Source organism: Vipera berus (assembly GCF_964194415.1).
Source record: "Vipera berus genome assembly, chromosome: 3".
NCBI lineage: Eukaryota > Metazoa > Chordata > Lepidosauria > Squamata > Viperidae > Vipera > Vipera berus.
Window position 1 is genome coordinate 86,249,760 of NC_138204.1, and position 15,908 is coordinate 86,265,667.

The 15,908-nt window shown below is 36.8% G+C and overlaps 1 protein-coding gene across 4 annotated transcripts in view; it reads left to right on the forward strand.

The window, feature by feature from the left end:
* The window catches only part of DPYD (dihydropyrimidine dehydrogenase), a 611,068-nt gene that overhangs the window by 147,912 nt on the left and 447,248 nt on the right, over window positions 1-15,908 (forward strand). For all 4 annotated transcript variants that reach the window (XR_014026198.1, XM_081325991.1, XM_081325993.1 and 1 more), the window contains one exon: window positions 10,985-11,072. Coding sequence is in view for 3 of the 4 variants with exons in the window: in XM_081325991.1 (XP_081182117.1) it covers window positions 10,985-11,072 (88 nt within the window). In the remaining variant the exon portion in view is untranslated. The remainder of the gene's footprint in view (window positions 1-10,984; window positions 11,073-15,908) is intronic.

Genomic DNA, 15,908 nt, shown 5'->3' on the forward strand with positions numbered 1-15,908 from the left:
TCAGGGAAGAAGAATTGGAAAAATTATGAAAACATAAGACTCCAAAGTAATAGTAGAGTAGAAGAAGAAGAAACTCAGATAACAAGTGGAAATATAACAAAAACAACTGATATGAACTACACAAATGATAACTTGGAAGAATTAATAACAACAGAACTAGTACAGGCCAGCACTGAGACAACTTATGAACTGACCTCCCAACAAGAATTTAAAGAGAAAATTATGGCATAAGTAGAATTACCAGTAGACTGCCAGCATTGAGAATAGTGCCCCCCCCAAAAAAAAGACCTGGCATTTGCAATTAAGGATGTGAATAAGACACCTGCAAGGGTTCAAATCAGTGCTTTTTTTTGTAAAAGAAAAAGGTGCCGGAACTCACACATGTCATACAACCTGCCTTGCCTACCCTACAAGGTTCCATCCAAAAAACAGGTGCCGGAACTCTGTTCTGGGCGTTCTATGACAAAAAAAGGCCCTGGTTAAAATAATATTTATCAAACAGACCAATCAGATTGCCCAGAATACAGCAGTAGTGGTTACAGAACAAATTGGGAATCTAAATTAGACAACCAAAACCAAAATCGTATTAAATCCCAAAGTGGAAGATCAGATTAGAGGCCAAGTGAAGAAATTAAGATCAAATGCTAGTAATTTAAAAAAACATGAAATAGCAAAAATTGAAGAATGTAGGGATCAGGACAAGTGTAATAAAAAAAATATTGGCTTAGCAGCAGAAAAATTGAAGTAGTTTTGGAAATCATAAAGCAACAAATAATGGCAATAGCTAGGAAAATTGAACACTACGAGGCAGAGATAATCTAATTTAAGCAAAATCAGCTATTTCAATCAGACGAGAGGCGATTCTACCAAGTATAAATGGCAATAGAAATTCTGAACATGGAAAACCAAACAATAAGGCAACAATCTAGTTTTCGAAATATCTATGGGAAGTTCAAAAAACTATAGTAAAATAAAAGACTACAATAAAAATGCTGGATGGATTAAAATTCAAAGACCTAATTTTAACAGCAAAAATGGTTAAAAATTGAGTGACTAGATATGTCTTGGAAATGATCAATTGCATGGTTTTTGGTACAAATATCTGACTAGCTGCCATCCAAGTATAACTAAACAACTTAATGAAGTATTGCACGGAGACATCAGCGATTGTTTAATAACTGGCAAAACTTATCTAATTCCAAAAGACCTGGCAAAACTAACAACACCAGGAAACTATAGGTCAATGACATGCTTGCCTTCAACATTTAATTACTCACAGGAATAATAGTGAACAACATGGCGAACTCCAATCAGTTAACTACTGGAAGAAATCTCACTAACATGGATTTATTTCTTTTAATTCTGGATTTTTTAAAAAAATAGAAAGTAGTTCTCAGAGTGCTTGTGGCAGTTTATAATTACAAAATAAATAAAGGTAAGCTTTACATTTCAATACATAAAACATTTTAACACTGAAAATTGGTATAGTTATTTACATAACTTGGGAAGGAAGAACAGTTTAAATACTTATACTATACATTATGTCTGGAAGGCAGGAGAGAAAAACATATTTCAGCCAATACCAATTTATTAGTTTTTCTTCAAATTTCCTATGGAAAAAATTAAAAGAACATTTATTGTTGCTAGAAGTGCCTGGTCTGCCCTCATATAGTTGTAAACAACAACAACAACAACAACAACAACAACAACGACAATAATAATAATAATAATAATAATAATAATAATAATAATAATAATAATAATAATAATAATAATAATAATAATAATAATAATGTTGGAAGGGACCTTGGAAGTCATCTAGTCCAACCCCCTGCTCAGGCAGGAAACCCTATATCATTTCTGACAAATGGCTATCCAGTCTCTTCTTAAAAACTTCCAGTGTTGGAGCATTCACAGCTTCTGGAGGCAGGTTGTTCCACTGGTTAATTGTTCTAACTGTTAGGAAGTTTCTCCTTAGTTCTAGGTTGCTTCTCTCCTTGATCAGTTTCCATCTGTTGCTTCTTTTCCTGCTTCAGGCGCTTTGGAGAATAGCTTGACTCCCTCTTTTTTGTGGCAACTCCTGAAATATTGGAACACTGCTATCATGTCACCCTAGTCCTTCTTTCATTAAACTAGACATACCCAATTCCAGCAACCATTTCTTATATGTTTTAGCCTCCAGTCATCTTTGCTGCTCTTCTCTGTACTCTTTCTTGTGGTGACCAAAACTGGATGCGGTATTCCAAGTGTGGCCTTACTGAGGCATTGTAAAGTGGTATTAATACTTCACATGATCTTGATTCTATCCTTCTGTTAATGCAGCCTAGCACTGTGTTGTCTTTTTTTGGCAGCTGCAGCACACTGCTGGCTCATATTTAAGTGATTGTCCACTAGGACTCTGAGATCCCTCTCACAGTTATTACTACTGAGCAAGGAACCACCTGTACTATACCTGTACATTTGGTTTTTCTTGCCTAAATGTAGAACCTTACTTTTTTCACCATTGAATTTCATTTTGTTAGATAGCGCCCAATGTTCAAGTCTGTCCAGATCCTCGTGTATCTTAAGCCTATCTTCTGGAGTGTTGGCTATTCCTGTCAGCTTGGAGTCATCTGCAAATTTGATGAATTCCCCATCTATCTCTTCGTCCAAATCTTTGATGAAGATGTTGAAGAGCACTGGGCCTAGAACAGAGCCCTGGGGCACCGCAGTACACCCTTCCATCCATGTAGATGCAGTTCCATTGAGGACCACACGCTGAGTATGGCTGGTCAGCCAGCTACAAATCCATCTGGTGGTGATGCTATCTAACCCACATTTTTCTATCTTATCAAGTAGTAGGTTGTGATCTACTTTATCAAATGCCTTACTGAAGTCCAAATAAATTATATCCACAGCATTCCTCTGATCCACTAATTTTGTCACCTGGTCAAAGAATGCAATAAGATTTGTCTGGCATGATCTGTTTTTGACAAACCCATGCTGGCTTTTAGTAATGACTTTGTTTACCAGATATTGAGGTCAGGCTGACAGGTCTGTAGTTTCCTGAATCTATTTTTCCCCTTTTTTGAAGACAGGAACTACATCAGCTGTTTAAATTATTTACAAAAGAGAATGAGAATTGTTAAATGAAATAACATCTATGTAGTGGTCAGCTCAGAAACAGCTTGTTGTTTCAACCAGGTCAGCTCTTGCAGATTTTTGCAGATCCAGTATAGATATCTGCAGGAGAAAAGCTTCTGCATGCATAATGGTTTTTTAAATAACTTCCATGCTGTCTTTTACCAGGACTCATATAGTGATGCAACATGTATTGTCAGACAACCCTGAGCATTTGCAGCAGAGATAATAGGCAAAGAGGGGTCACTCTCCAGATCAGTGTTGAGTGTAAAAGGACAAAAGGTTTCAATATCTGAAGCATGATTTCAGAGGCAACAAGTTAAAATTCTGATAGAGATCAAGTTACTCACATAGTTACAGTAAAGTCTTATTTTAGGGCATGGTGTAGCCAAGGTGAAACTGTCAGAGATATAATTTCAGCATTTGAATGGCCCAGAAAGTTATTTTATGTATTCCAGATGCTCCTTGTATCCACTCAAGCAGAATTTGTACAGCTTAGATTTATTTCTAGTCTACGTATTTGGGAAAAGGAATGGTTATTTCAGAACAACAGTACATGGGCCACATGGAAGCCAAAGCAAATTCAGTTATGGACATGAAAAATTTCCTCATTGAATTCATAGTGGTCTTCCATACTGGGTGCTTGGAGGACTTGAGGATGACATTTGAAAGATTTTACCAGAAGGCAGGACTTATCAAGAGACCTAAAAAGACTGCTGTTGTAAGCTGAGTTTATTGCTCAGTTTCCAAGCATTCCCTTATGCCTTTTACTGGCACTTTGTTTCTTATGCTGCTGGTGGTATTTTATATCATGTGAAAGGTTCCATGATTAAGTAGTATTAAGTGGACTTGAGAAGGTTCCACTTAAATAGCTATGTAGGTGATATACTGTATTTCTGTTGCTCATACATATTGCAGCTTATGGAAATCAAGAAGCATATGCCTCTTTGGCGGCTGCTCTGTCTTCTGGAATGATCTCCCCCTACCCCACTCCCATCGTATAACAGATGCAACTCTGCCCAGCTTTAGGAATACCTTCAGACATGGCTGCATTCCCTAATAGAACATTTGGGTTCTACTATTTGGGTTCTACTATTGTTAGAAATGGTAGCACAGGATTATTATATAGCCATACAGATTGGTGAAATGTACGTGTACAGTCACCATGGGCTTTCCTGCTTAATGGTTTCAACTGTCATAGGAAACTCTCTTCAGACCAAAAGGAAGCATAGATTATATCCATAGATGCAAACTAAACACTGCCATCTATTGGCTGAATAATTCTATAGTTGTTGCAATATAAAATACATTCTAATATGTATTCCAACCATTATTATTGTGTTTGGTCACTTTTATATTTTGTATTTATATATTCTTATAACATGTTTTCATGTTATATCAGGTTGGTTTGAGTGTGTGTGTGTGTGTGTGTGTGTATGGGGGAGAGGGGTATTGTTTGTATTGCCTTATAAATCCACAAAGTCAATCAGTCCAGGCCTCTTTTAGCTTGCTCTACCCAAAAACCTGGTTGATAATGAGACGGTGGTAATTTCTATCAAATATTCTGCAAGGTTGTACCCTATCAAATTAAATCAAAACACATTGAATGAAAAAATTATTTGATTTGACATAAGGCAATCTGAAATTCCTATGACAATTCAAGGTTCCATTTCATATATATATATATATATATATATATATATATATATATATATATATATATATATATATATATATATATATATATATATATATATATATATATATATATATATATATATGGACAATTGGGTTGAAATCTAAAATTTAGTTTGCTTTTGCTTTCTCCTGTTTCTTACAAAAATAAAAAACCTGAACTGAAGAGCAGGTGACAGTCATGGCTTGGAGGAATTTTTGCATAGCTTTATATTGCTGATCACTTGGTCACAGTAACTCATGCTCTAGTCACTTCCAGATTAGATTTCTGTAACTGCCCTTGAAGAGCCTCTGGAAGCTTCAACTGGGGCAGATGCAATGGGCTTAGGCAGTTATGTGTGCTCCTAGAATATCACGTGCCACCTGTGAGCTGCATTGGTTTCCAGTTTGCTTCCAGGTCTGAGTCAAAGTGCTGGTTTTAACATTTAAAGCTCTTCATGGCACGGGACAGGGTTATCTGAGGGACTGCCTCTCCCTGTTTACATTAATCCCATCTCATTAGATCTAGCAGAGAAGACAGTTATCATCTGCCACATTTGGTAGGTTCCAGAGAAAGAGGCAGGCTTTCTCTGCCATGGTCCCTGTCTTATGGAACATTTTCCCCTTGCCCCTAAGGTTTGGTTAGACCCATCCCTTTTGCTGTTTCCTAAACCCCTTAAAACCTAGTTATATCATCAGGCCGGGAGGTCCCAGGGATATGCTTAGATGTCTACACTACGGTGGTAGATATACTTTCTCTCCATACCTTGGCTTTGAATATTTTATTTGTGCATTAATTAATATTGATGTTTACTGCATCAGATGAAGACAATTAGTTCAGATACTGGATACAAGTTTACAAATTTATGTATGTTTTATTATTTTTCCTTATTCTGTTCTTGGTCAGGCATTTGTGCCTCCTTGGTTAATGCAAATTACTAAACTAGTTACATTGGTGTCAGAGGAGTGTGAATATCATGCTGTAATCATGGTTGTTATTCATAATACCATTTGGCAGCTTTGCCTCTGACCATTCTACCATTGACTAAAAGAGGCATATTTAAGTCAGCCTTAAATGTTTATTTCTCCCTACGTCAAACACAAGTAGCCAGTAGAACTGCAAAAGCGTTTAGATGGTAGATTCATTGGACAGAAATGCTGACACAGTGGTGAAAATACTTTCAGTTAGAGAAGCCATTTAAGTGTTAGCAAAGAAGAGGAAATGTTGTTTATATATAGATTTGTATAAAATTTATAAGCCATATAGCTGGCTTGTCTGCAGCTACTTATAATACAAATTAAGAAATAATTATAAGCAGAAATACAAATTATCACCATAGGAGGAGGATACTGACCCCTGTCCATATAAATCTGCTGTTGCACTGCTGTTTTGAACAGCTGACAATTTCAAAGCTTCTGTTCATCATACTTATTTTTATATATTAATTTAACTGTCTTATCAACCCTACTTTGAAGTATTTTACTAGTTTTATAGGGGATTACGTTTCTTTCTTTTTTAAAAAAAAAAAACTTGGATAACTCAGAGTCATATCCAGATTGACACTGAAAATGTCATGTCTACTGAAGTTTCTGAGATTTTTTTTTTTTTTGGTCACAATTCTAAAAATATTCCAACGAGAAAAGAATTCTAGGTATATTATAGGCATTTTTAATTGCAAAGGGAAAAATGCATTTATTTTGCTTGAGACATTACCTGTTTCTTTTTAAAACGGACAGGAAGTAAAATTTGTCAATTTTTTAAAATAGTGACAAGAATGCCACCTTTAAGTTTTGGGTGTTTGCTAATTTATTTTTCCTCTTTAGGTCCTATGATTTTCTTAAATTTACATTGGAAGGCTAGTATGTGTAGGTCAGAGAGCAGCAACTTACTTGTTGCATGAACAGAAGTATTTTGTGTAATATTGGATGAATAATGGATGGTTTTGTGCCGTATAAAATTTAAAAGTTTAGAGCCTCATCGCTCTAGGTAACAACCAATGTAACAATCTTAAGAAAAGGATAAAGTTTTCTCCGCAGTTGTTTTTGATGGGTATTATTACAGATGCTACTGTTATAGACACTAAATTGATGTTGAATTTAATTACGGCAGCAAGACTTTTAGTAGCGCAATATTGGAAGAAGGAGGAACTGCCAACTATAGAAGAGTGGACTTTGAAAGTTTCTAACTTGGCGGAAATGGCAAAGATTTCAGCATATTTGAAAGAACAATCGCAACAGAGATATATTGTGGAATGGAGAAGATGGATTGAATACATTCAGAATAAATATGGGACTAAAAAGTTTCATCTAGCATTTGAATAAGTAGGGGATTTTTATGATGCATAATTAGTTATCTGTTATTACTTATTAATATTATGACTATGGTGAGTTAAAGTGCGATAGAATTTAATGTTTTATTTTTGTTGTTAGCATATTTTAGCCTATGCTTCTATCACTATACCCTGTATTCAGCTCTGGGAAGTCGGGGAGGGGGGAGGGGAGGGGAGGGGAGGGTTGGGGAGAGGGGAGGGGGAGGAGGGAGTTTTTTGTATTTAAAAATGTTTGTAAAACTTTTTAATAAATAAATAAATAAATAAAAACAACCAATGTAACAATCAACACAATTATTACAATAAAGAGAAGGGTTACTGGTTTTTTGTTGTCTAGTTCAGTGTTTTTTGTTGTATTTTAACAGTCTTATAGTTGAAGCAGAAAGGATCTGTTCTATGAACAATGATTCAGTGTGCACTGATTATACTGAAATTTAAACAGGTCATACAATACATTGACTAGGAGACTTGTGCACATATTTTTGATACCAGTAGACTTTTTTCCTTGTTTCTCATTGAATCATTGTTTCTCATCAACAAGTAGATGCTTTTGCTTTGAATGTGAGTTATTAAAAAAATAACTTTTTGTAAAATTATTTATTTAAAAATTAAAGTTGCATGTGTTTCAGCCACCTGTTGCATTGTTATAAAACAGGATAGGTACTTTTTTCTTGGACCATTAAGGAAGAGATGTCATCCACACAGAACTAATTTTATGAGCATATACAAATTCATGAATGTCTCTCATACTAAATATTGTTCAAATGAAAATTTCATTTTTATAAATAATAGGTTAACTAATTAATTTAACCATCCTCTACCTTGATCTAGTTTGAATAGAGTGCCTCTCTTCTCAAAACAGTGTAGAAATAAAAGTGTGGGGTTTGATGCTGTATTTATTTATGACTTTCGAAATGTTTTCTCTCATTTCTTCTCAGTATTATTTAATTTAAATGATAATGCATCCAGTGTGAAAAGCAGCAGAAGACATCGGAAGCACGAAGTTCAAAATGATGGAAATTTTGTAGAAAAAAAAATGTTTGTCTGGGTACAATTTACATAGGTTATAGGTTTTTTTTGGTTGGGGGTGGGGGGTTGTTAATTGTTGTTGCACGTCTCTTCAAGTGGAGAGCCATGCTTGTGATTTCTCACTATATCAATCATTTATAGCCATTTAGATAATAATGTTCTAACATGCCTCTCCTACCGTCTTATTTTATGCCATTTGCCCAGTTCCTTGGAATGCTGCACCTTTTGCCGTTTGGGAAGAGTAAATGCACTCTGTAATATCTATTATGGCATGGTCAAAGGCTAATTTATTGTCAAATAGAAAAAATAGGTCAACACTAATGTCACTTGATGATCAACCCTCCTCCCCCCCCCCAAGTTTAATAAAACATCTCACCAGCATGCATCCTGCACAGCAGTTGATATTTTATTACAACTGCAGTACCTGGGCTGTAGCAGTGGTGTAATTACTGAGCTGTCAGAGTGATAAGTGGGATTAATGGCAGACTGATGCACTTTAGTCTGCAGAGTGCTCTGAGAATTGGAAGATGGTGTTGTTATAAGAGTCTGTCTATACTGGCATATTCGCAGAGTTTCCAGCCCCCTCCCTTCCCAGCCAATGCCACAAATTCAAGCTTGCATTGCCCTGCCTCATTAACATTTGACATTTTCAACAGCTGTTATTTATGAGCCGGCTCCATAATAATAATAAAATAAAATATGGAGATGTATAGTGTTTGGTGAAAGATGCATAATGACGCCATTATACATGTGCCATAGTGCAAAAAAAAATGGCTTCCTGGTCAATCTTTATTTAATCTTGTTTTATTTTACCTTTACTGGTCGAATCTAACAGGCAGTTGATTTGAACGGTGATTAGTCTGGTAATGCTTTCCAAGCTGTCGACTTTGAAATAATTATATTCATCTTCTACTTGGTTAGAGGAGCCAAAGAGGCTTACACATTGTTTTCTCATAAATTTGAACTTTAAAGTTGAACTTACCTATGTTTAATTCAAAGGTAACTCTCAACATTTAACCATATTCTCCTCTTGAATGGTATGGTACTTCCACATTTTCTCAATTCTGTTTTGAATATCTTTCTAACCTCCCTCTTTCTTGAGTAAAAATTATGGATTAAATACTCTTATTGAAAATAAGTTTACCACCTTATATTCAACACCTGATTATCAATAACATGACATGAGTATTATTAAGAGCCTTGGTGGAGCAGTGGGCTAATGCCTCCTTAAGTAATACCAGCTGCCTGCAATTATTGCAGGTTCGCATCCCACCAGGCTCAAGGTTGACTCAGCCTTCCATCCTTCCGAGGTAGGTAAAATGAGGACCCAGATTGTTGGGGGCAATAAGCTGACTTTGTAATAATGCCACTTGGGGGGAGCACAAGCCCTAATAAGCAGGCATATGCATAGAATGAAGGCTATTGCTAAGCACATTTAATTTGTGCTTAGATTGTAAGCCGCCCTGTGTTCTGTACCAGCCTGCTACCGGCCCTGCAGAAAAGGCAGGGACAACCCCTTTACAAACGGCAAGAGGCTGGAATAAAGCCTGCCAAATTTATTAACATAAAATAGAGCAAAACAAGACACCAACCATGAAACAGGAGCTATGAAACAAGAACTAATCAAGCGGTTGCCTTCAGCAAACCAGCCCTCCCACGCATTCCCCTTTTATACAGTTCAGGGCGTGGCTTCTCTCTGCCTCCTTCCGAGGTGCCCCATTGCCTTCCTCTGTTTACTCCTGTTTGACTGCCTCCTGCGTCGGGCGTCCTTGAACACCCTGAGTCTTCGGAGAAGGGTGGGATATAAATGGGATTAAAATAAAATAAATAAAATAAATAAATATTTGATAATCATAAGAATGGTCTGAAGGTAGAAGATTGCAACTCACCACATCTTAAAAAGTATGAGTTGATATTTTATGAAATAATATGCTGCCTCTTAGCTTTTAGAAAATGCATGTTAATAACTGTAAAATTTGGAGCAAGAAAAATAGAACAGTTCTACGGTTCCTGTTTTCCAGATCACTTGTCAATTGAGGCACAACAGGTTATAAAATTGGGTGTCTCAACAATTGTCTCACTTAAAAACAAATTCTGGTCTCAGTTGTAGGTTGAAGACTACACATATGACATAGATTAGTGTTACATTTAGACACAGATTAGTATAGTGACTTAGCTCTTTTATCAGTTTTTTTTAAGTATTGTTAGGCAGAATGCTAATATTTATGAAAGTTTTATGTGGAAATGTCCAGAAGAGAATTAATAATTCTAAAATCAGTGTATCTTATTCTCTATTTTAATATTAGATTTACTCTGTCTTCCTCTGATGGTATTTTATTTTTTGCTTTATTGTGTTTTATTATTTTGATGGAATATGCTCAAGAATGTTTAATATTAGGAGATTAAGAACTACAAAAATGAAAAAAAAAAACCAACGATCAGGACTCTGCAAGCTGGGTAGAGCATAATGCAGTGATTTAAAATCTGCTGGTTTAGAGGTACGTGTTGCTTTTGCCTGTTTGAAATAAAGACTTTGCAGAAGATTGTCATCACGTAATACAAATATATGCGTTGGGGAATTGTATTTTATGGGTGGCTTGCTTTTCACTTTCAAGATTTGAATGATCTGGGATCAGCTGCCTTGGTTTACCTGTCTGTGGCGTGGGGATAATAGCACTTACCCGTGGGAACCTTTTTGAGTTTCTGCCCGAACAGTAGAGTATTATTAATTTTTAGATTGATTAGCTTCTGTCAGGTACATGGAAAAATTGTATGTTGTTGGCAGGGCTTTGTGCTCTAAGTCACTCTAACTCATTTACTTTCCTCCCCAGGTGCTTAAAGTGTGCAGATGCCCCCTGTCAGAAGAGCTGCCCAACTAATCTAGACATCAAGTCATTTATCACAAGTATTGCAAACAAGGTAAAAAAAAAGGCAGAGGAAAAAGGAAAAAGAAGGCAGGGGGGGAAAAAGAAAAGCAAAAGCTGCAGTTGCTTTGTATGATTGAATTACTGTCCTTATCTTTGTGTGTAGCTTAATGAAATAATGTTTGGAGCAGCTATTACAAAATTTAGCAGACTTTTCTTAATTGCATAATTATTCTTGCTACTTTTCTGTGGAGATACTGTATGCTAAATACATAGCTTGTACGTACATTGACTCTCAAACGTCTTTTTATGGCTTTTGATTTTAATATACAGTATCTTAACTGATATTGTTTTGTGTTTTGTGTGTGTGCGTGTGCGTGTGTACACATGCATGTATTTATGCCTCTGTGTTTATGTGTATACACATACACATACATATTGTACTGTACTTACTATCTATTGTATGTACTATAAATTCACTGTATAGGGAGATTTCTTTAAGAATGGGACAGTTAGACACTAAGTGGTAGTAAGCAGCATCAATTTCAGTTATATGAATGGAGTGAAACTAATACAGAGAATATTGAATGGCACCTGGATTTAACCTTGATGGTCTGCCATACCAAACTATAATCTTTATAGCTCTTTTCAATTTTTGATTTTTACCTTGTAAGAATTGGATTCCAGATGTTGAGAACCTGTAGTAACCTCTCTTCTTCTTTGAATTAGTTGGAATTAACTAGTAGGATACGTAGGAGGGACTTTTTGAAGTTGGGAGAAAATTTCCATTAAATGCTGGTTTTCTGTCTCTCCAGATTGTGTTAATTTATAGTATGTATGTGTGTGTGTGTGTGTTAGATTTCTGATTACTTTTTTCCCCATGAGTTTAAAGTACATCTTGTATTCCTTCCTCCATTGCTATTCCCTGTGTTATTCACATAGAAAGATATGTACTAAGCTGGGCTCAAAGATGCCTGACTTACAGTTATATTGATAAACTTCCACAGATCAGTATAGAGAAGAACTGTTCACCACGGTCCTACTTCAGCATTTAAATCAGTATACATCTTAGAATTAACCTGGTACCATGAGCATCTACGGGTGGGCAAGAGGAGCAGATGATAAAATATTAATGACAACATCATTATGTGAATCTTTTGACTTACATGCTTCCATCGGATGTTGAGATGCAAGCATGTAGGGGCAGCCCCTGGGTGATATTACTGAATGCAGGACATCATGTTGGTGACATCACAGTTTGAGGAATCCAGATGTTGGTTTTCTCTGATAGAGCGAGGCATTCCCTAACCCAGGGGTAGGCAACCTTGGCTGTTTTATGACTGGTGGACTTCAACTCCCAGAATTCCTGAGCCTGCACAGCTGGCTCAGGAATTCTGGGAGTTGAAGTCCACGAGTCATAAAAGAGCCAAGGTTGCCTACTCCTGCTTTGGATTCACTCTTTACACTTAGTGAGTAGATGGGGAAAGATAATAATGTATATAAGATTGAAGCTTGGATGTTGGTAGGATTGTGAGAAGAAGTCATCTCTGTGGCCAATGCTATGGTCTTGTTCTAAATTACAGATAGTTCTCAACTTACAACCATAATGGAACTTGGAATTTCCATCATAAGTTATATTGGTCATAAGTCAAGGTACCCATGTAACCAAACCTGATTTTATGCTCTTCTTTTGAGGTGGTGTTCATAAGGTGAACAAGGTAATTGTAAAGTAGATCAATGTATTCCTATGGCTGGCTGTTCTTTTTTTTTTTTTGTCAAAAACTGGCCAAAAAAGCTGGAAGCTGGCCAAAAAAGTAATAAATTGTGGTCACATGACTATGGAATGATGCAACTGTCTGTAAAGGTGAGTTGGTTGCCAAGTGCCCCCAAAGTGATCATGTGACTATAGGCCATGTGCAGCTGTCGAAACTCCAGGGGCAGGGTTCTAAGTAGCTTTGGTTGTTGTTGTTAGTTGTGAAGTTGTGTCCGACTCATCGCTTTGGGTGAGTGGTCACTAAGTAACCAATTGTGAAGTGATGATGACCTGCACTTCTACCCGTGGTTGTCTTTAGAGGAAAAACAAAACGAAAGGTAGCTGAGGATTCAGTACCAGATCTTTCGAACCTAGAATATAATTTTTGCCTTAAAGATTGTGTATTCAAGAATATTATACCAAATCAGTCCCTCCTACTTTGGGAGATTGAAAATATTACTTATTTCAAAAAAATATGAAATTTTAACACCTCAGTTCAATCAACTGAAAGAAGGGTAGGGACCGAGAGAATGTATCTCTGTGATTTATATCTTATAGGGGAATTGTAGAGTTATATGTGCAAGGAATTTTATTGTGGACTCACAGAGACTTAATTTTAAGACCACACAATACAGGAGGCTCTATCATGTATTGCCATTACATTGGAAAATAAGAAAGTGTCTTAAATTTTAATATTAATGGTTTTTGATTTATGAGTAAATTCCCCAGAGTCCTTGTTTTCTGGTATATAGTGCATTTTAACTCTGGACAGGAACAGATCCCGTGTGAGCTTTTGCAGTAATGATGCTGTTAGTCTTATAGGTACACAAGCTGTTTTGTTTGTTGCTTGTTTATTTATTTAATTTATATGCTTATATATAATGCCATGGAATGTAATGTATAATGCCATGGAAGTATTAACTAGCAGCCTTGTTCCCACTGACATCCAGAGTGGGTAGCAGACTTCAGAGCTTGGACTGGTGTTTTTTGATCATAGAATAGCAATAACATGGATGAAGCAGTAGACACCGTGGTGCTTCCCCTGTATGTATTAACTGTCCACATGCTAAGAAAGTACCCATGGTTTTAAAAAACAGACGTGCAGGAGTGAGGTATGAGAAAGTACAATGCTCAGATGCCTACTGCATATTAGTGGCTTTATCATTTCTTCCTAAACAGGGTCTCCCATGAAATAATAAAGAGTCGGTAGGTATTCATTTAAGCAGCTTTCATTATAACAGATTTTTTTTCTTTCTTCTTTTGCCAGAATCTAGCAAATGCATTCTTTTGTCAGGTATTTAAGAGCTTTATTGTATGGAGTGTGTTTTGCTGGAAAACTACTGTAGCAATCATAAAAGGTCAGGGATTCTTGTTCTCTAAAGCCTGAGGCGTTTCAGATATTTGCCGGGCGTGCACAATGTAGTCTCTTCTACATCGCATTTCCTGTAGATTTCAACTTGGCAAGAAAGGGGAGAATACTTTTCTAAGTGGAGAGGGTAATTGAATTGCCAGTCTCCGTGATTCATGCCTTGAAACTCTTTGAGAAAAAGATGCCACTCTATTGTAAATTAGTGCGATTCTGTACAGTCCAGGCCAAAACTTACTTTCATTCCTTTTCATAAAAGAGGATTACATCTCTGCCTCCTAAAGGGTGAAGACTCCATTGGTGTGCCTTTCTGGGGGAGGAGTGCGGGGTCTGCATAGTCAAGTTCACACAGTTGTGAACTCGACAGATGAAACATAGCTTTAGATGCCTCATCCTGTGCCTAGTGCTTTGGGTAGCGGGCAAGCCACAGAGAGGAGAAAGACAACAAACAGAGTTTGCCCCAGTACAGATCATTTGCTACTAAAGATCAGATGTGTATAAAATATTATTTTTGTTCTGAGAAGCTTGAAAGGGTCGTAATTTATTCATGCTTTCACCAAGACAAATCTGGTTAAAAAGCAAATGTTTGCTCTGTTATAAAAGAAGGAAAAACACATTAAAGAATGCATGGCATTTTCTTGTTTATTTCTCATTTGTATTAATAGTACTTGCTCTTGACATGCCAGAGGCTAATATTATCATATCCAAGGGTGCATCAGTCCAGATATTCAGTTGCCATTGATGTGGTGTGTTTTTTTTTTTTAAAAAAGACCCTTTTTTAAGTTGTTGAAACAAATAGGAGCTCACATTTGTCTGTCTGCCTGTCTGTCTCTCTTTCTCTTTCTCTTTCTCTCTCTCTCTCTCTCTCTCTCTCTCTCTCTCTCTCTCTCTCTCTCTCTCTCTCTCTCTCTCTCTCTCTCTCTCTCTCTCTCTCTCTCTCCCATGTGTGAGGGGAGGATGAGGAAGGGAGATATTCTATTTTCTTTGGGCTTCATGCCAACATTCCCCAAATTTGTTGTTATTTTCTTCCTGCCCATGTTCATAATAGATGTCCTTATCTATCATTCACTTGCAGGAAGATGATACCTATGATGGTAGTCTTACTTTCCAACCAGATTTGAATTCTGAGGTATCTGGGCATGGGGAAATAGAAAAGAAAGGTGGAAGCCAGCATAAATAGGGTTTTGCAGATCCTGCATTTCCCCAAAATTGGTTGCAGAGAGAATATATGAGAGGCTGCAGAGAGGGTAGGAAGAGAAATCATCTTGCTCCTTACTGAGGAACACTGCTGCCAGAGGAAAAACAACATCGGATTTCACCCGAAAAGCAGATTATATTAAAAGAATTATCTTTCTTGCCATTGATAAAATAAAGTATCCAGCTTTCCTATTTTGATATTCCTTTACAAATATTTGCTGGGTTCCTCATTTGCAAAGTTTTCATCTATTTTGGGAATAGTGAACCTGACTGTACAAAGAAGCCACCATCCATGGCATTTTTTTTTGTTAGCTGCGAAGTCGTGTCCGACCCATCACGACCCTATGGACAACGTTCCTCCAGGCCTTCCTGTCCACCACCATCTTCTGGAGTCCTTTTAAGCTCACGCCTACTGCTTCAGTGACTCCATCCAGCCACCTCATTCTCTGTCGTCCCCTTCTTCTCTTGCCCTCAATCTTTCCCAGCATTAGGCTCTTCTCCTGTAAGTCCTTCCTTCTCATTAGGTGGCCAAAGTATTTGAGTTTTAGCTTCAGGATCTGGCCTTTTAAAGAGCA